Below are 21,755 nucleotides of genomic sequence, written 5' to 3'. Positions count from 1 at the left end.
ATTCTCCAAAGAAAATAATCCAATGGATTTAGATTTGATCCGTGTGGAAGGATATAGGACCACCAAAGCCATTACCAGGGAACATAAATATTGAGTTGATGGTGATAATAGCACTAAATACACAGGAACGCCGCTGTCACTAACACCAGATAAATCCACGGAAAGATTTCCAGTTGAGAATGAAAAGAAATACCAATACATTTTTTCAAAACTTAATTAACCTGACAGTGGTGGCAGGTCTTGAAAATAATGTTTCTACATTAATCAATGATTAAAAATCTGAATCTCCCTCCCCAGAACCATATTGTATGATATCTGGCCTAGGGCACATCATGAGTACAGTAGTACAATAGGTAAAAGTGACTTATTCTCTCCAGACTATCAGACAATAGAGAGGGACCAATGACTTTACTCTAAGGAAGCCAACCCATACATTGAAGCCCCACTGAAGCTACCATGGAGTGGTAATCATGTGGATTTATGTCCTATAATGCATATTGTGGAGGTTCAAAATACCCCTACCCACACATACCCATGCTTCATCAATCTACAGGATACATCCTCTACTATATAACCTAACCTGTTTTTGCAGAACCCACTCACAGTAAGTTAATCTGCAGGCAAGAGTTCATGAACAAGACAAAAGTGGTATCTGTGCAAATTATTTCTTCTCATAATGCAGTGAATGGTGGTATGCACAATAGTTTTATGGTTCACTTTTGATCATCAAGTCAGTCTGCATATGCTAGTTGTGGAATCATATGACACTACTTCAAAAATCTGCTTGTTCCACATCAGGTGTTTGCATCGAGCATAGACTACTCCTTAACATTGACTGCAGGCAGGACACTGTGACCACACCTTAGGCATTCACCAAGTCGCGTGATGACATTAGCACGAGAATACTGTTGTGCATATGAACAAGAAAAGCCACGTTCACTTTCTCAACACTTGCCCAACATGAGTTGCACGTTGAAGTACTCATTAGCCACATATTTGATCTTGTCAGGGCCAGTTCTGTTGTTCATTTTCTTCAAAAGCTTCTTTTTAAATTCTTAATAGTTGATATATTTGAGCTATTGAGAATTCAGTTTGCATATTGGATCACATCTATGCACATGTAATATTCATGAAAATGTGTTTTTGAGCTCATTCATTGTAGATCACTCAGGATGGCAGTGGTACTATTGGTTTTCAATTGCATATATCTTGCTAAATAAACATCAGCATGAAAAACTGTTCATTGTATTTTCATATTATTTTTGGCCAGGGAATTGCTTACTACGTCAATTTTGTGGTACAAAAAGCATGTCTTACAGTGTGTGTGTGTGTGTGTGTGTGTGTGTGTGTGTGTGTGTGTGTGTGTGTAGCACTTTTGAATATTTTTCTTAATCAGTTTTCATGATCGAATATTTTTATGAAGCTTTTATGTATAATTTAAAATATAAATATTCTCAGTAAGTAATAACAGAATTTTTAATTTAGGATCTCTGGGATTTATTAGTTCGAAACAGGCCGATCTTTATTTTGAAAGCTGTAATGAAAGATCAATAGAAAGTGTAGGTATATGAGATATTAATGTTGCCACTTTTTTCCATGTTTTTTTTTTTTTTTTTTTGTTATGCATTTTATTCAATTTTCTGCTGAATACATTTTTTTTATACAGTAGCTTTAACTCATTATTGGGCGTTTTGGACAGGATGAATAACCCATTATTTATCCAATCCGAAAAGTGCTACAGCTGCCAAATTTGAAATAAAAAAAAATTATCTATCAGAGTGACACAAATGTCCATTTTAGTATTTCTCAACCACTTTTTATTTTTGATATGTATCATTAATTATATTAGAAATTCAGAAATATTGTCATGAAAAAATAAAACGACAGTCACAGTTCTGCATGCAGCACATATCATGTACACCTTGCTCATTTAATTAATTATAATATCTCTCAATGAGAGTATTATTATTACTAGGATACCCATGGCAAAATTTTTGCTAAAACTGTTTCAGAGAAGTAAAGATTAATATTGAAGTAATTACAGAAACTTTTTCCTCAGCTCCCTTTGCTGCTAGCTAAGCTGTTGGTGGGATGGATCTGGGAAAATTTTCATATATGACTATATAATCAAAATAATATAGACAAAATTTTATCTCTAAAAAATTACAATTATTCCACAAAAATTATCTGGATATGGAAACTGCTACATAAAGTTGTCCAGCAAAAGCACCAACTTTATTGAACGTCTGACCCTAAGATTTGTTGATTATGGTGACAAAAGCTAAGAAAGTGTCTTCTCTTCAAAGTAAATAGCAAGTTTCACTGGGAGCTAAATCAATTTTTGTAATTTGAAAATTGGTTGGAAAATTTTTTGGTATTTTTTTTTTTCTTTTTGAATTTTACTGCTAAAAAAACCTATTGCAAAAGGAATCAGGTCAGAAGCTTGTTTATGAGCTATTCAGGTTCAAAGAGCATTCTAGATGGAGGGACATAAGCAAATTATTATACAGATTGTTAGTAATGACAGTAGTAGCAAATGATGCAAGAAAGCAAGCTTATACAGCATCAGCCAAAAAAAAAAAAAAGGGGGGGGAAAAAAGAACAACACTTTCCATTCATCTGTCCATCCCCTCTAACAATTTTATTTTTCCTTGAATTTATTCAAAAACCCATATCCAGATGCTGCAATTGCAGAACTGAAGCCTTTACTGATAAGAGCAATCTTCCCCTCACCAATCCTTTTGCTCTTCTCTGCATCTATTCCAGCGGGTTCCACATCCTTATTCCTGTATATTGTTGACAAAACATCATGAACTGTCCTGCCAGTCTCTCTGCACTGCTTAGAGAACATCATATCTGAGTACATAATTACCCCTAGATCTTTTTCATTCTCCACTGCTTTGGGTGTGTGGTACCATGCAGCTACTACATTAAAATAGGATTACTCTTCCCATATGAAGTACCTTGCATTTGTCAATATTTTTCTTCTGCATTTGTCAATATGAGCTTTAATTGCGACTTCTCAGCACATCTGCCTAATTTCTCTAGATCATCTTGTTATAGTAGCATACTCTGTTTACTGTGATTAACTACACTGCAAACATTCATATTAGCTGCTGCAAACTGACATTAAACCTGATATGCTTTCATCATATCAGGTTTCAAATTCTAGGCCCATTAGAATTTCCTGGTGGTAACATCATCAATTAGTCCCACTGTAGTTAGCTTTATGAAAGCAAATGTCCTTCCCTTGCTTTTGACAGTAGTTTGACATCTCTAAGTAAATCCCACATTAATACATTGTGTTCACTTCTACCTTGTGAGTCTTTTATTTGCTGATTCTTAATGCATGAGAGCAGCAGTGACTGCTGGTAATGCTCATCCAATAAATACATAAAAATCTTGCTACTATATGAGTGATCAACCCACAAAGATCCAGTCTGAAAAGCTAAAATTCCCCAATATAAGACATTCTGATTTACTGGTCTACTCTATATGTCCGTACAGCTGTTCATTAGATCTATAACACACTCCTACTTTCATTTTTGTTTTCTCACTGCTTTTGTTTTCCCCTTATATCACGCTAAACTGACTTAGCATTGCTCTGGCCACCCATGTCCACTGGATGCACTGCCTTAGATTTTAGTGCTTCTTAACTAAGAGCATAACCACCCCTTCTATCTTGTCTGTCCTTTGTATACATGTGGACGCTGTCGAGAGTACACACAGAGGTCTGCTTGATTGTATGCTGCAGCAGGAGACTATCGACAACCATCCAACCCATTACCACCGATTACAGAACTGTCCTGATTGAAACTATGGACCTGGAGACTCCAATCAATGCAGAAGGTAAGTTTTCTCAAGTAAGAACATTTTTATTTCTTTTCACTTATTTTTTTGTTGAACCCCTGATTGTATTAAATAGCTACATGGTAACGACGGGGTGATTTGCGATTACTGCCATGCTTATATTTTGATAAAGTTTAGTGAAGGAGGAGAACTCCTCATAGATTTTTGTAAAACTGAATTCCATTTATGTAGATAAACTGATTTAAACAATGTTATATAATTTTAGATAGTAAAACTTACCAATCGCAACCATCAGACATTTCAATCCCCTCCCCAGATTTTGTTTTTAACTTGTCCAACTATTGCTCGTCAACAAAAGGGAAATTTTTCGTGCACGATTTACCATTAGAATCGTTAGTCTACTCTTTCTGATATACATAGTACCATGTCTCAGAAATCATTAAATAATAAGTGGCACGGCTCAAAAATGCTGGAAAATTGATCTTAGGATAGAGCACAAACTCGATGAACTAAAATCAATGAAAAACCATCTCAGACTTTGCCTGATGAGAAGTACACAAGGCTTAGACCAGCTTCCAGCAAAATAAACAGAATTAAAACTAGAAAAACCAAATCTCCAGTTCAAATGGACAAGGGAAAAAGAAACACAACAGGAAAATGAAACATTACAGAGGACATAGAAATATCACCTCAGCTGACTCTGCCCTGGATAAAGTAATTGCAGTAAGATTACAATTAGAAGAATTTATAGCTGCTTAAACAGTTAGGATATTGGCCACAGTATGAAGAAGTATTATTGACTGTTGGACTGAGCTTGAATGAACAGTAACAGACCTACACGTTCAAAATGAGCAACTTAAAGCTAAATTAAAAGCGAAGGACACAGAATTGAAAAACCAGAGGAAACAACAAATGACCCTTGCACAGGTGGTAAACCACCCTATGGTTTTAAATCTAGGCCTAAAAATTGAAAAGCCCAAGACAAAAGGGCCGAACATTTTAATATTTGATATAGATAAGTCCAAGAAAAAAGAAGAAATAATGACAGAAGTATATACCAAGAACTTTCAAGAATATATAACCAAGGAAGAACTAGCCTCAGAGTTTCACTTGAAGTACTCAACCAACAGGGCCGGCCCAAACAAAAGCAGGGCCCGGTGCAAAGTTGACTTGTGGGGCCTTGATACAAATTCGTACAACAAAATAATTTATTGCATTGATATTTATTACATTGCACAAATTGGTTTAGTAAGGATTACATGAAAATGATAAATAATTAAATTATTTTAATAAACTTTTCAATCACAAAAAAATCTTTAATAAATCAAATAAGAAAAATAATTGCTTCATATACTTATAAAATACAATGTGGTATGCGACTTAATCGAATAAGGTCACAATATGTGATTTTTGTTTCATTTTCTTACATGTTTTATAGCAAATTCGTTGATAATATCATCATAATTTAGTTTTTTGGCTATTTCGGATTTGATAGATAAAATGGCTAATGCTAGATCTCAAGTAATTTTTTATTATTTTCAATCTTGAGAAAGATCTTTCTGCAGATGCGATGGTAATTGGTAAGGTTAATATAGTTTTCAGAACAGTAACAAAATTTGGATACAATTCAAATAAATTATCTTTCAGTAAATATTGTAATATTTATAATATTGTGATCCTGGAAGGCAAAACTCAACGACAAATTCTGATTTCATTAAATAAATCAATGCAATCAATATCGTCTTGCAAGGTAGCATTTAAGTCTTTGCAACATTTAAGAAGATCGTTTTCAGTCAGTTTTTGAATATTATCCGAATTATATAAAAAAAACCATATGATGTCTCATGTTCGTGATAAATTTCGAATCTTTTCTTAAAAGAAATAATCGTACTATCGATTATGACTAGAAAATATTGAATTCTGAAATATTCTTTGCCTGATGAAATAGGCTGATCGGTTCCTTCATAACAAAATTGCTTTGTTTTTCGTCCAGTTCTTTGATTCTTAAATTCAGATGTCACTTGTAATTCTTCAGCTGTTTCCTTTGCAGTTATTAAAGAAGATTTGAATCCCGATTCACGATACTGTTCAAAAAAATTTAAAAGGCCTTTTAAATGTGAATTTGCAGTACCGATATCTATATTTTAATTTTGAAATATCTTGCTCACAATATTTACTTCATTCAGTATGTCATACCAAATGACCAAACTTAATAAAAATTCAAATGAAGTAAGTTTATTTTCGATTGATTGGATTTCGTTTTCATGTCACTGGTATACGTTCATAAAGGTATTTCAAAGCTAGAGAAAATTGCGTTACTTGGTATTTCACACATTTCACACTTTCGAGGCGACATTCCCACCACGTTGCTGACAGTGGTTTTGGAGTAAGATGTTTGACATGCTCTTTTAATATATCCCAGCGTATCACAGAACTTGCAAAAATATTATATATGCTTTGTTAAGTCCCAAAAAATGAATTTGCAAGAGAAGATAATTTTGAAATGTCTCCAAGAACTAAATTCAAATTATGACTTCCGCAGGGCATATACTGTGCTTTGTAATTCTTTTGCAGGATAAGTGCTTTGGTCAAACCAGTATTATTAACTTAAAATTTTCTCAGAAGAAAATTTAAGTCGACTTTTTGAATAATTTCGAATTCACTCGATTTCTCAAAGGTAGAAAGCGAAAAAGGGCCGAGAAAACCTAGTCGGTGGTATATATAGCTTTTAGAGTACGATAACTATGCAAATGCTGGCAACATATAATCATACGTCTGAGCGAATTGTAAGGAGAGATATATTTGAAAGAATATATTTTTCCGTGTTCTTTGGAGAATTCTTGGCGGGCTTTCAGATAATGTTAATAACATGATTATTGACATTTTATTTCTTATGTATATTAAAAATATGGCCATTTTATGGCGATGTCACTAGATTTTGCGACAGTATTAAAACAAAAAAAATAATAAAACCATTTTTATTTTGCAAAATCAGTCAGCGGCACGGGCACTTGTGCACTCGCACCACCCTCGGGCTGGCTCTGTCAACCAAGTCCAGATACAATCAATCCTGTAACTGGATTGCAGAGTTATCTCCCATAATATTAGCATTAGTAGAAGCATATGATGCAATAAAGCAAGTTTATATATCATCAGCAAAAGAAAAAAAAAAAAAAAAGGAACCTTCCCATTTCTCATCCATTCATTATAGTTCACTCTAGACCAATGCTTGTCTAGTTCTGATTTGAACTTATTTAAGTTGTTGACTTCCACTACGACAGATGGAAGTTGGTTCCTACCATCAACCACCTGCTGGTTAAAGGCAAATTTCTGCACATCTATTCTACTACTGTCTTTCCTCAATTTGAATTAATGCCCCTCTCAGGAGTGGAATCTGAACAAGAGGAAGAAACCTCAGGGGCTCACATTGGTATGGGTTTGACACACCCAAGGTCCTGAGCTGGTTATCATCATTCTTCTGTTTCTTGGTGATTTCCTTCTACTTCTGACTCTTGTTTCTCTCTCTCTCTGGGTAACTTTTTTTGGCTGGTGCAGCATAAGCCTCAGTCTTCCTTGCACCATATGGGTAATAATAATAATAATGATCCCATCAGAATTGATATTACTCAAACCATTCAAGGTCTTATACATCTCAATCAGATCACCTCACAAGTGCCTAGTCTCCAACCACTGCAATTTGCAGAACTTAAACCTATCTTGGTAACAGCAACCCTTTCTTCTACTCCCTAATCTTGTTGTCCTTCTCTTTACTTTTTCTAGTAGCTCAACATCTTTCCTAAAATGAGGCCTATCTGGAATGGAACATGATATTGCCATAGGGGATGTCTTTGTGTGTGCGCGATGTAAGGAGTGTAAGGAAATCAGGCAACACCTCAGTGTTGTTATGGGCCTATATGAGAGTTTGAAGGACAGGGTGGATGCCCTCGAAAGATCTAAATTGAGGGGCCCATCAGGCTCTCAGCTGCCCAAATCAACGCCAGAGCTTGCACTTGGTCATCACGCAACACAGCGGCAACCCCCAAGGCAGATTGCACTGGTCCCAAAGGAACTAGTAGTTGTTGGTGACTCTATTGTCAGGGAAACGGGAAACATCCTTTGTAAAAAGGATAGGTGGAACAGGACCAGGGTATGTCTGCCAGGGGCAAAGGTTGATGACGTTGTAGAGCAGATATCATCTTTTAGGGGCAAAAGAGGTGATATAGTTGTACACGTTGGCACTAATGATATTAAGAGTAGGAGACCGGCGGAATTACTTAGCAAGTACAGGTCACTGATGAAAAAAAGCCGTGAATTAGGGTTGAATTTGAAAGTGTCTGCAATTCTGCCCAGACACGATAGGAGGGAGTATATGATGAGAGCCTTGTCAATCAATTCGGCCCTGGAAAGATTGTGCAAGGCTCAAGGTATAGCATTAGCATTAGTAGAGGCATTTGATGCAAGAAAGCAAGCTTATGCAGCATCAGCCAAAAAAAAAAAGTAACATAAATAAATAAAAATAACCACTTCCACTTCACCCCTCTGTTCGTTCGAAATACCTGTCCAGCTGAGCCTTAAACTTATTTAGGCTATCAACTTCCACGACAAGGGATGGATAAATACAGAAAACAATAAAGGCCCCAATACTGAACCCTGAGGGACTCCACTAATAACATTAGTCCACGATGAGCAGTGTCCATTGATTACCACTCTCTGTCTTCTCCCCCTCAACCACCCCTTTATCCATAGCAGCAACTTGCCTCCAATGCCACACTGCTCCAATTTGTGCAGCAGTCTTCCATGTGCAACAGTATCAAAAGCCTTTCTAAGATCCAAGTATATAATATCAAAGTTATTCCCTGCATCCAGTTCTTTTGTGACTGCATCATAGTATCCAATCAAATTGGTCAGGCAAGACTTCCCCTTAACAAAACCATGTTGTGTCCTAGCTATAACTGAAGTCTTGTCTAGATGATCCTGCAGTGCTTCTTTCACCAGTGCCTCCATTAATTTTCCGGGAACAGAAGTTAAACTCACAGGTCTATAATTACTTGTGTCAGCCTTTGATCCCCCTTTGTGAATTGGGGTCACATTTGCACATCTCCAGTCAATGGGTACCTCCCCTGAGTCCAAGGAAGCTCTCATAATTATGGCTAAGGGTTTGCTTACCTCCTTTGCTGCCTCCTTTAATATAACTGGATAGATCCCATCCACCCCAGGTGCCTTTCTTGTGTTTATCTTCAACAATTTCTCCTCCACTTTGCTCTCAGTTATTACAAGATTCTCTAGCTTACTGCTAGAGTTGAATACACCTCTGGCATTCCCTTCGCTGAATAACTCCTCATGTGTGAATGTCGATGCAAAATATTTATTTAGTTTGTTAGCTACCCGAGCAGGGTCATCAACAGTTGACCCATCGATCTCTAGTGGACCAATCTGATTCATCCCCTTCCTTCTAGAGTTTACATAAGTAAAGAACTCTTTGCTGTTTTTCTTCGCATCCCTTGCCAAGGATCTCTCGTAATCTGCCTTCGCCTGCCTAACCTCCTTTGTAACTTGGTTACAGATCAACTTGTATCTATCATAGGCGTCCGTGTCACGTGTTAATTTGTATGTATCCCATGCATTTTTCTTCTCTGCCATATGCCTCATTAGTTCATCTGACAACCATTTAGGCCTAAACCTTGAACAATATTTCTTAGTTGGTATGTAAAGCCTAGTAGCTTCCACGATAAGTTCTTTGAATGCTTTCCATTTTGAATTTGCTGTTGGCAATATCATCAGTTGATCCCACTGTATAGAATTTAAATACTGTCTCAGTCCATTGTAGTCGCCTTTACGAAAGCAATACCCCTTCCCTTTACCCCTAATGGTAGTTACCTCTTTGAGTAACTCCCACTTCAGCACACTGTGATCACTGCCACCAAGTGGTTCATTTATCTGCAGATTCTTAATGCATGAAGAATCACTACTGATAATCAAATCAAGAGTATTACTCCCTCTAGTTGCCTCCCGAACATGCTGATGTAGAAAACAATCATCCAATAAATCCACAAAAGCCTTGCTACTGTGTGAGTGACCAGCCCCCAAATTCCAGTCAATATCTGGGAAATTAAAATCCCCCATTATAAGACTCTCTGATTTACTGGCCCACTCTATTTCTCCGAACAGTTTCTTATTATACTCATCAGAGTCATTAGGCCTATAGCACACTCCTACTCTCAATTTTGATCTCCCAATGCTTATGTCACACCAAACTGACTCGACACTGCACTGTCCAGCGATGTCGACTGGCTTCACTTCCTTGGATTTTATGTGTTTTTTAACTAATAGCATAACCCCTCCTCCCTTCCTATCCTGTCTATCCTTTCTGTAGACATTGTACTCCCCAAATTCCAGTTCTGCATTTCTTATATCTGTGTGACACCACGTCTCTGAAATCCCCACAATATCTGCCTTTGATGTTTTGAGCAACACCTCAAATTCATCAAATTTATTTACTAAACTCCTAGCATTGGTGTACACGCAAGTATACATGCACCTGTTCTTTTTCTTAGCTACCCTAACACAACCCATGTGTTTACTTGTACCCCAATGATTCCCAGCAGTCTCTGAAATATCCTGCATCTTATTTTCCAGGCTGCGGCTCATTCCAATAGAAGCAGTGCAAGAATCACTTTCACCTCTGCCAGTGGCTACTGTTAATCTATTAGTCCTTGTATCCCCCCAATCTAGCAGTTTTCCGACCCACCTAACATTGCCTCGATAGCATCAGCAAACATTCTTGCACCCTTTCTATTTAAGTGTATCCCATCCCTGTAGAAGCAGTCTCTCCTGTTAACAAGTATAGAATTTTTTTCAGCCTGGACTGTACTTGTTAACAGGAGAGACTGCTTCTACAGGGATGGGATACACTTAAATAGAAAGGGTGCAAGAATATTTGCTGATGCTATCGAGGCAGTGTTAGGTGGGTCGGAAAACTGATAGCTTGGGGGGATACAAGGACTAATAGTTTAACAGTAGCCGTAGGCAGAGGTGAAGGTGATTCTTGCACAACTTCTATTAGAATAAGTAGCGACCTGGAGCGTGGGGTGTTGGGGGTTTCAGAGACTGATGGCAGTCATCCTGAAATAGGTGGGTATATGGGATGTGTTAGGGTAACTAAGAATAGGAGTAGGAGCATGTATACTTGCATGTATACCAATGCTAGAAGTATAGTAAATAAATTTGATGAATTTGAAGTTTTGGTCAAGACATCAAAGGCGGATATTGTTGGGATATCAGAGACGTGGTGTCACACAGATATAAGGAATGCCGAACTGGAATTTGGGGAGTACAATGTGTACAGAAAGGATAGACAGGATAGGAAGGGAGGAGGTGTTATGCTGTTAATAAAGAAAAACATAAAATCAAAAGAAGTGCATCCAGTTGATATAGATGAACAGTGCACTGTTGAGTCAGTTTGGTGTGACATAAGCACTGCGAAAGCAAAATTTAGAGTAGGAGTGTGTTATAGGCCTAATGACTTGAATGAGTACAATGAACAATTGTACAGAGAAATAGAGTAGGCTAGTAAATCGGAATGTCTTATAATGGGGGATTTTAACTTCCCAGATATTGACTGGAACTTGTGGGTTGGGCACTCACGCACTAGTCAGATTTTTGTGGATTTAGTGGATGATTGTTTTCTGCAGCAGCATGTTCGAGAGGCAACCAGAGAAAGTAATACTCTTGATCTGGTTATCAGCAGTGATCATTCATGTATTAGGAATTTGCAGATAAAAGAACCACTAGGTGGCAGTGATCACAGTGTGCTGAAGTGGGATTTACTCAAAGAGGTAACTACCGTCAGGGGTAAAGGAAAGGGTTTTTGCTTCCGTAAAGGGGAGTACAGTGGTCTCAGACAGTTTTTAAATTCTGTACAGTGGGATCAACTGACGATGTTACAAACAGTAAATTCTAAGCGGGAAGCATTCAAAGAATTAATCGTGGAAGCTACTAGACTTTATATACCGATTAAGAAATATCGTTCAAGGTTTAGGCCTAAATGGTTATCAAATGAACTAATGAGTCTCGTAACAGAGAAGAAAATGCATGGGATGCATATAAATTATCAAGCGACTCAGAAGCCTGTGGCAGATATAAGCTAGTCTGTAATCAGGTTAACAAAGGAGGTTAGGCAGGCGAAGGCAGATTACGAGAAATCTTTGGCAAAAGATGCTAAGAAAAACAGCAAGGATTTCTTTATTTATATAAACTCTAAAAGGAAGGGGTTGAATATGATTGGTCCACTTGACATCGATGGTTCGAATGTTGATGATCCTGCTCAGATAGCAAACAAACTAAATGAGTATTTTGCATCTACATTCACACGTGAGGAATTATTACAATTTGAAAATGGAAGAAGGTTATCAAATTGTAGCAGTGTGCTTAATGATTTTGTAATAACTGAGAGCAAAGTGGAGGAGAAATTGTTGAAGTTAAACATAAGAAAGGCACCTGGGGTGGATGGGATCTATCCAGTTATTTTAAAGGAGGCGGCAAAGCAACTAAGCAAACCCTTAGCCATAATTATGAGAGCATCCTTGGACTCAGGGGAGGTTTCCACAGACTGGAGATGTGCAAATGTGTCCCCAATTCACAAAGGTGGATCGAAGGGTGACACGAGTAATTACAGACCAGTTAGTTTAACTTCTGTTCCGGGTAAAATAATGGAGTCGCTGGTTAAAGATGCATTGCAGGATCATCTAGACAAGACTGCAGCAATAATTCAAACACAGCATGGGTTTGTTAAGGGAAAGCCTTGTCTGACAAATTTGATTGGTTATTATGATGTGGTCACAAAGGAACTGGATGCAAAAAATAATTTTGATATCATATACTTGGATTTCAGGAAAGCTTTTGACACTGTTGCGCATGGAAGACTACTGTACAAATTGGAGCAGAATGGTATTAAGGGTAAGTTGCTACAATGGATAAAAGGATGGTTAAGTGGGAGAAGACAGAGGGTGGTAATCAATGGGTGCTGCTCTTCGTGGACTAATGTTATTAGTGGAGTCCCACAGGGTTCGGTGTTGGGTCCACTGTTGTTTTGTGTATTTATCAATGATATTGATGAAGGTAGATCAGGCTTAATGTCGAAGTTTGCAGATGACACAAAGGTTGGCAGGGTTGTTAATGACAGTAATGGCAGCGTGCTACTGCAACAGGATCTAGATAATTTGGGCAGATGGGCTAAGAAGTGGCAACTGAAGTTCAACCTTGACAAATGCAAAGTACTGCATATGGGTAGAAGTAACCCCAGAGAAACGTACCAACTGTGTGGTACTACACTTAAGGTGGTAGAAAATGAAAAAGACCTGGGAGTAATTGTGCAGTCAGATATGAAGTTTTCTGAGCAGTGCAAACAGGCAGCTAGGGCGGGTCATGGGGTTTTGTCAATGATATATAGGAATTTTGCTAGCAGGGAAAAGGAGGTGATTGTCCCTCTGTATAAGGCAATGGTCAGGCCACGCCTTGAGTACTGCGTACAGGTCTGGAGGCCTCATTTTAGGAAGGATGTAGATTTGCTTGAGCGTGTACAGAGAAGAGCAACACGATTGGTGAGGGGAATGAAGACATTCTCTTACCAAGAGAGGCTTAAGTTCTGCAAATTGCAGTGGCTGGAGACTAGGCACCTGCGCGTTGATCTGATTGAGGTCTATAAGGCCTTGAATGGGTTGAGCACGCTGAATTCTGATGGGATCCTTCCACTTGTTCAGATTACCAACCTACGGGGACATAAGTTCAAATTAAGAAAGGACAGATGTAGAATAGATGTGCGGAAATTTGCCTTTAGCCAGCGGGTGGTTAATTGCTGGAACAAACTTCCATCTGTCGTTGTAGAAGTTGATAGGTTAAATAAATTTAAGGAGGAACTGGACAGGCATTTGGAGGGAATGGTGTGATTTTTTTTTTTTTTTTTTTTTTTTTTTGGCTGATGCTGCATAAGCTCCTACACTTGCTTTCTTGCATCATGTGCCACTACTACTACTACGTAAAACTAGATAGCGTAGTACGTATCACTGCATTTAGAAATCTATTAGATAGCGTATTATGTATCATTGCATTTAGAAATCTATTAGATAGCGTAGATTGATAATTGACAAATTAAATTGATTAATCTTATTAATTTTCATTGTATTCAATCAGATATCATTCCCCAGACTGGAGCAGCAACGCAACTAGCACAAAGTAGCAGGGGTGCTGTGGCTTGGGGGAGAACCGAGGGGGGGGTTCTCCAACACATCACAGCCTCAAAAAATGTGCAGCTTGTGAAATGTTTGCAGACATTCTGGAACAGGATATGATCTAGCCAAGGAGGATGTCTGTGTGTGTGTGTGCTAGGTGCAGAGATTGTCAAGAAATTAGGCACCAACTCAGCATCCTGATGGGTGCCTATTGGAGTTTTAAGAGTCGGGTAGATGCCTTCGAAGGTATTAAAGTGAGGGACCCATGAAGCTCTCAGCTGCCCAACTCAATGCCAGAGCTCCTTCTTGTGCATCAGGCTACACAGTGGCAATCGCCAAGCCAGAATGTGCTGGTCCCTCAGAAGATAGTTCTTGTTGCTGACTCCATTGTCAGGGAGACTGGTAATATATTGTTTAAAAAGGATAGGTGGAATAGGACCAGGGTATGTCTGCCAAGGGCAAAAGTTGATGATGTTGTAGAGAAGATATCATCTTTTAAGGGCACAAAGGGTAATACTGTTGTACACGTTGGCACTAATGACATTAAGAGTACGAAATCTGCAGACTTTACTTAACAAGTATAGGTCAATGTTGAAAAAAAGTCGTGAGTTAGGGTTAAATTTGAAAGTGTCTGTAATTCTGCCCAGACACAACAGGAGGGAGTATGTGATGAGAGTCTTGTGAATCAATTTGGCCCTGGAGAGATTGTGCAAGGCTCATGGGGTAGAATTTTTTTCAGCATGGTCTGTGCTTGTTAACAGAAGAGACTGCTTCTACAGGGTGAGATACACTTAAATAGAAGGGGTGCAAAAATATTTGCCAATGCTATTGAGGAAGTGTTAGTTTGATCTGTAAAACTGCTAGCTTGGCAGGGGGGGGGGGTTCACAGACTAAAAGATTAACAATGGCCACAGGCAGAGGTGGAAGCGATTCTTGCACTGCTTCTATTAGATTGGAGGGTGGGGTGCTGAGGTTTTCGGGGACTGGTGGGAGTCTTCGGGGAACAAATAAATACATGGGCTGTGTTAGGGTAACTAAGAATAGGTGCATGTATACTTGCATGTACACCAATGCTAGAAGTATAGTAAATAAATTTGATGTGCTGGTCAAGACATCAAAGGCAGATATTGTTGGGATATCAGAGACAGTGTCACACTGATATAAGCAGTGTAGAATTGGAATTTGGGGAGTAATAGGAAAGGAGGAGAGGTTATGGTGTTAAGAAAAACAAAATCTAAGGAAGTGCATCCAGTTGACATAGATGGTCAGTGCAATGATGAGTCATTGCACTGACCATCTATGTCAACTGGATGCACTTCCTTAGATTTTGTTTTTCTTTGAGAGTAGAAGTGTATTATAGGCATAATGACTCAGATGAGTACAACGAACAACTGTACAGAGAAATAGTGTGCCAGTAAACAGATTGTCTAATAATGGGGGATTTTAACTTCCCAGATATTGACTGGAATTTGTGGATTGATCACTCGCACATTAGCAAGACTTTTGTGGATTTATTGGATGATTGTTTTCTACAGCAACACATTTGAGAGGCAGCCAGAGAGCAATACTCTTGATCTGGTTATCAGCAGTGATTATTCGTGCATTAAGAATTTGCAGATAAAAGGAACCACTGGGTGGCAGTGATCATAGTGTACTGATGTGGGATTTACTTAAAGATATTAATACCATCAGGAGTAAAGGGGAGGGTTTTTGCTTCCATAAAAGGGACTATAATGGTCTCAGGCAGTTTTTAAATTGTATACAGTGGGACCAACTGATGTTACCAGCAGCAAATTCTAAATGGTAAGCACTCAAGGAAGTAATCATGGAAGCTACTAGGCTTTTCACACTGATTAAGAAATACTGTTCAAGGTTTAGGATGTCAGATGAACTAATGTGACTCGTGGCAGAGAAGAAAGCTGCATGTGATGCATATTAATTATCAGGTGACACAGAAGCCTATGATAGTTATAAGCTAGTCTGTAATCAATCACAAAGGAAGTTAGGCAAGCGAAGACAGATTACAAGAAATTTTTGGCAAAGGATGTGAAGCAAAACAGCAAGGAATTCTTTAGTTATATAAACTCTAGAAGGAAGAGGATATTATAGAGCAGCGTTTCCCAAACTGGGGTCTGCAGACCCCTGGGTGGCTGCAAAAAGGTGGTCGACCATATATTTATTGTAATTATGTCTAATGACAATTAGATTTAAATATTAAATAGCGTAAATGAGGGTATTGGCTCCTAAGTTAATGCTATTGTCCTGTGACAATTAGACATTATACGTGCATGGGTTATATATGTACTTAACTTATTTATACATTATTACTTATTAAATTATGGTATTACTTGGGAGCATAGGTTTGTAGTGACACCAACCAACCCGCTTGTTATATATAAATCTAGCCCTGGTATGGATAGCCTTTTGTGGGTATGACAAGCATGACTTCTCGATACAGTATGTGGGAGAGGCGTTGTATAGGTTTTATGAAGGATGTATCTAAGTTACATAAAAAACAACAATTTAATGTAAATTTAAAGAAGATTAGACAAAGCTGGAAAAATTGGAGAAAATTAGCAAAAGTTAGTGAAAATTAACATTCTTTCTCATGGCCATACCCCTGCTACTTCCTCAGGGGCTTTGAGCAGACATGTAGCTATACTAGAGGAATGTTAAATGTAAAAGAGGAATGTAAAAAACAAGGTGCAAGGGATTTCCAGGGATAAGGAGGTGATTATCCCCTTATATAAGGCAATGGTCAGGCCACACCTTGAGTACTGTATACAGGTCTGGAGGCCTCATTTTAAGAAGGATGTAGAGCTGTTGGAACGAGTACAGAGAAGGGCAACAAGATTAGTGAATGGAACAAAGGGTTGCTCTTATGAAGAAAGGCTTAAATTTTGCAAATTACAGTGTCTGGAGACTAGGCACCTGCGAGGTGATCTGATTGAGGGTATAAAGCCTTGAATGGCTTGAGCATGCTCAATGCTAATGGAATTCTTCCTCTTGCTCAGAATTTGAGAGGGCATAAATTCAAATTGAGGAAAGACAGAAGTAGGATAGATGTGCCTTTAACCAGCAGGTGGTTGGTTGGTGGAACAGACTTCCATCCTTTGTTGTGGAAGTTGATAGCCTAAATAAACTTAAGGCTGAGCCGGAAAGGTACTTGGAACAAACAGAGGGGTGAAATGGGGGAGAGTTGTTTTTTTTTTTTTTTTTGGCTGATGCTGCATAAGCTTGCTTTCTTGCATCATATGCCTCTACTAATGCTAATGTATTATACATACCCATTTCTGTAATCTCTATACCAGTTTTGTTAGATTAACTTTAGGTAATTACTTGGTGAATAATTTGGAATAATGAGAGTAAATTTTTTGAAAATATGTACTTAATTTTTAATAAACAGGGTGGTTTACATATATGACAGCCAACTGTGATAGGATAGGAGATTCAAAGTATCAGATTGAAATATCATAGTACCTCACCTCCATCAGTCTGAAAATATTAGATTTTCCCGCCTTCATTAGGTTTTATGTGTGTAGTACTATTTGTTGTGCAGACGTACCAGGTTTTATCCGTGGCATCATAGTTTACCTTGTCGTAGGCAAAATCTAATGCTTTGCATTCCTGAGAGTGGGCTGGATGTTAATTTTAATTTAAAGCTTGGGGAATTGTATAATTTTGCTTGTATCATTGTGGAAAGCAGATACAATATGATATCAATTTAATCCAAAAATGAAAAATAATAGAAATAAATTGACTTGGTAGTATTAAAATTAAACTAAAATGATAGATCTTAAAGTTAAACATGTTATCCATAGGGGGTGGACTGGCAACGCTTTTCTAAGGCATGATGGTCTTGTACGTGCCCTTGGGATAACTATTTACAAATATATACAGCCTCTTTCATTGTGAATATTAACACTGTGGTTTCTTGTTATATTCTGTGCTTGTAAATGAATCTCGTTTTAGTAGAATGCAGTACACCTGCATGGTGATGATGACCTGTGTATTTACATTCATGGTGTTAATGGGGATTTGGTTTCTGACATTACCAAATGCTGATGCCATCGAGGCAGTGTTAGGTGGGTTGGAAAACTGCTAGCTTTGGGGGATACACAGACTAAAAGGTTAACAGTGGTTGCAGCCAGAGGTGAAAGTGATTCTTGCATTGCTTCTGTTGGAATGAGCAGCAGCCTAGAAAACAAGGTGCAAGGGATTTCAGAGACTGCTGGGAGTCATTGTGGAACAAGTAAATACATGGGCTGTGTTAGGGTAGCTAAGAATAGGAACAGGTGCATGTATACTTGCGTGTACACCAATGCTAGGAGTTTGGTAAATAAATTTGATGAATTTGAGGTGTTGGTCAAGAAAGGCAGATATTGTTGGTATATCAGACATGGTGCCACAAATATAAGGAATGCTGAACTGGAATCTGGGGAGTACAGTGTGTACAGGAAGGATAGACAAGACAGGAAGGGAGGATTATGCTATTAGTTAAGAAACACACATAATCCAAGAAAGTACATGAAAAAAATAATTATCAAAAAAAGAACTTTTGCCTGCAGTTCTTCTTTTATTATTGCTAGTCATTGCAGAAAGGGATTACTTTTATATACTTGACAACCACAGTGGCTCTGGTGAGTATGGGCTTGGCACACCCAGGGTCCTGACCTGGATATCATAATTCTTCTCTTTCTTGGTGATTTCTTTCTACTTCTCTCTCTCTCTCTCTCTCTCTCTCTCTCTCTCTCAGGGTAACTGAGGAATTTTTTTTTTTTGGCTGGTGCAACATAAGCCTCAGGCTTCCTTGCACCATATGGTTAATAATGGTAATATTGACTTAGATAGAACTAAGCAAAAGAATCATAAATGCCAGCATTCAAAATTATTGCACTTTATTTGCAATGATGCAACCAACCAAGACAAAACACTTAAATCAACAATGACTATCCATCACCAATAACAAGACCTAATAAGACAGAACCAATGTGTGCAAGCATGGTCTGGGGGGCTAACTGGGTGTAATAATGGTGTGACATCAATTTGTACGTATCCCAACTCACGATTAATGTCACAAGACAAGCATTACGGCCAGAGGCAGACTGGTCATAAGACTTACTGGTGGGCTGGAGCCAAATAGAGAACAGTATGATTTTCAATATTGGACTCTGACCTCCGATACATTCTATTTGTTGACTAATATATGAAAACTAAATGCACAAAAATATAGATCTTCCTTATCGACAGTAATATACGAGTCAAGTCATTTGGAAATGTTTTGTTTGCCTGTATAACAGCGTTGATGCGACGCTGTTAGTTTGATAAAAGCAGCAGCACCAGGTTGGCACTGCAACTAGCAGCTACCATACATATTGATACTAGGTAGTGTGACTGTGGCTGCTGTGGTGTGGTTATGACAAGCATGACTTCTCAATACAGTATGTGGGAGAGGTGTTGTATAGGTTTTATGAACATCACTGAATTGTAGAATGTTAATCCTTTTTTGTGTTAATTGGACTACCCTTGAATTTAAGAGTTAAAGGTAGTAACATCCCACAATTCAGTGGAATGTTAATTCCTTTCATTCATTTCACAATAAAGCATTATAAATCACAATTAATTAAATTATTAATTGTGATTTATATTTAAAATTCATTTAAAAAATTAATGATCTATAATTACTCTAGTTATTTGTAACCCTCCCCCCCACACACACTTCCTCACAATATGGCCATAAACACTAGTATGAGGTTGCTACAAGTTTTCCCTGGTAAGAATTTTTGACCCAGTCTGCCTCTGATTACAGCTAACAGAAATTTGTTTATGAAATGCTTAAAACAACTTAAATTAAAATGACTGTTTGCCTTACAGCTTATGGCATTTTAGAGAACTTTGTCAGCGGGTGGTTTCAAATTAGACTGGGGGCAAAATTTCGCCTGTGGACGAGAGGTTCCCCACCCCCACCACAAACCAGTGAAGAACAGACATCATGAAGAGAATGAATGTCATTTGTTTTCCTTTTTGGATGAAAAATAAATAAGTTATAAAGCTACATTGTAATTACCCTGTATATTGTGGTGCATTTATTATTCTTTGAATTGAATCCCTTTCTAAATTTCTTTTCTTGCCACTATTGATTCTTAATTTTTCCATTTTTGTCTTGCCTGATGTTATCCCAACGTTTGCATTTTTTATTGATTCAAATACTATACTCATTGTTCACTGCATCCTTGCAATACTACCTTGAAATTTTAATGACCTATCACTATATTTAACTTATATATATATTGAAAAATGTATTCACAATTAGAAATTGAGGAACCACATCAAAATATATTAACAAATTTTCTACAAGAACAAATGGCTAGAAATTGAAATTTTTTTTAGTATAAAAAAACCAAAGTAAAAAATGTTTCTTATTGTTTACTATTAGGAATGCAGTATATTAGAAGATGCAATAGAAGGGCCTCTTGACAGTACAAAATTGAACGATTACTTGGAAATCTGCAACTTGGCTATCTCCTCGTTTACCAAGAGTTATAAAGAACTTTTAGAGTGTTATGAAAAAACTGGAAAAGGACTTATGACTTTAGCCTGTAATCTTGAAGAACTGTGTGTTTGTGTAAACAGCTGGAAAGAAAAATTTCATTGTGCTGATCGTATTGGTAACCTTATAGAAATTTCTGGGCATGTAGCTTCTAGTGCATTTCCACAAATATTGCCACTGTTAAAAGTTATTAATGGGGTTTTAAGGTTAGTGAAACATTTCCCACATGGAATTTTTGCCAAAGTTTATGGAATAGCAATTAGACGGGATACTTATAAGGAATTAGATGAATATCTGGAAAGATCAGACAATAAAAGTAATGAAGTAACAGTGAAATATAAAGACTTAATGGATAAAATGCTAATTCTTATAAAGATGGAAACAGACAACCAAACTTTTTCCCAAAAGAAGAAAGCAATTAAAAGCATAGCAAGTATTCTTTTTGCTGCTAAAGAAGTATTTGTGAAGGAACCAGCTGTGGCAAATAAGCTTCAAAATGCGCTTCAAAATGCACTCAGTTTAATAACAAAAATGAATTACAGAATCAAATGTGAGTCAGATATGCAAAGTGTTATGACTGTAATCAAATCTTCCTGTAGCCTTAATTTTAGCCAGTGTTTATCTGATATCACAAAGTTAATTGATTTAGCTTGCATAAGAAATGATGATTCTGCAGGAGGGTATAATTTGAGAGATATGTATGGATGTTGGCTTATAATGCTTGAAGCTGTAAGGATTTTATCTGAGTATGATGACAAAGAGCCTGTGCTTGATACTTCCAAAAAGATAGCTAACATTTCAAAATGCATAGAAGAAGAAAGCAATATTGCTATTAGTAGTTATAAACTAATTTCTTTATTAGATATAGAATAATTTGTAATTACCTGAATACCTGCATAATTCCTAATATGCCTTAAACAGATTTGATTGAAATTTACCCATGATTTATTTCTGGTAATATTAAAAATATATTCATTGTTGTTACTGTAAAAACAACTTAACTGGCACATAATGAATTTATGTAGAGGTATGGTTATGTATGTTTCTTTCACATACAAGGTGTGGCTATAAAGTAAAGAGGCATGATAATTTTTTAATAACTTATAAATGTAAAATGTATTTTGATTGTGCCACAAGTTTTTCACCAAGAACAAAAAAAGTTAATTTAA

General features: G+C 37.4%; 1 protein-coding gene across 1 annotated transcript in view; it reads left to right on the top strand.

Moving 5' to 3' along the window:
- The window catches only part of LOC150083334 (uncharacterized), a 90,278-nt gene extending 68,762 nt beyond the window's left edge, over window positions 1-21,516 (top strand). Inside the window, exons 3-4 of the mRNA XM_090377191.1 lie at window positions 1,486-1,559; window positions 20,473-21,516. Coding sequence (XP_090233317.1) covers window positions 1,486-1,559; window positions 20,473-21,459 — 1,061 coding nt within the window. The 3' untranslated portion in view covers window positions 21,460-21,516. The remainder of the gene's footprint in view (window positions 1-1,485; window positions 1,560-20,472) is intronic.
- Window positions 21,517-21,755: the final 239 nt, after the last annotated feature.

This window comes from Mastigoproctus giganteus, chromosome 7, assembly GCF_048544385.1.
Source record: "Mastigoproctus giganteus isolate SK-2022 chromosome 7, ASM4854438v1, whole genome shotgun sequence".
In the NCBI taxonomy this organism is placed as follows: Eukaryota; Metazoa; Arthropoda; class Arachnida; order Uropygi; family Thelyphonidae; genus Mastigoproctus; species Mastigoproctus giganteus.
This window is presented reverse-complemented; position numbering and strand designations above follow the sequence as displayed.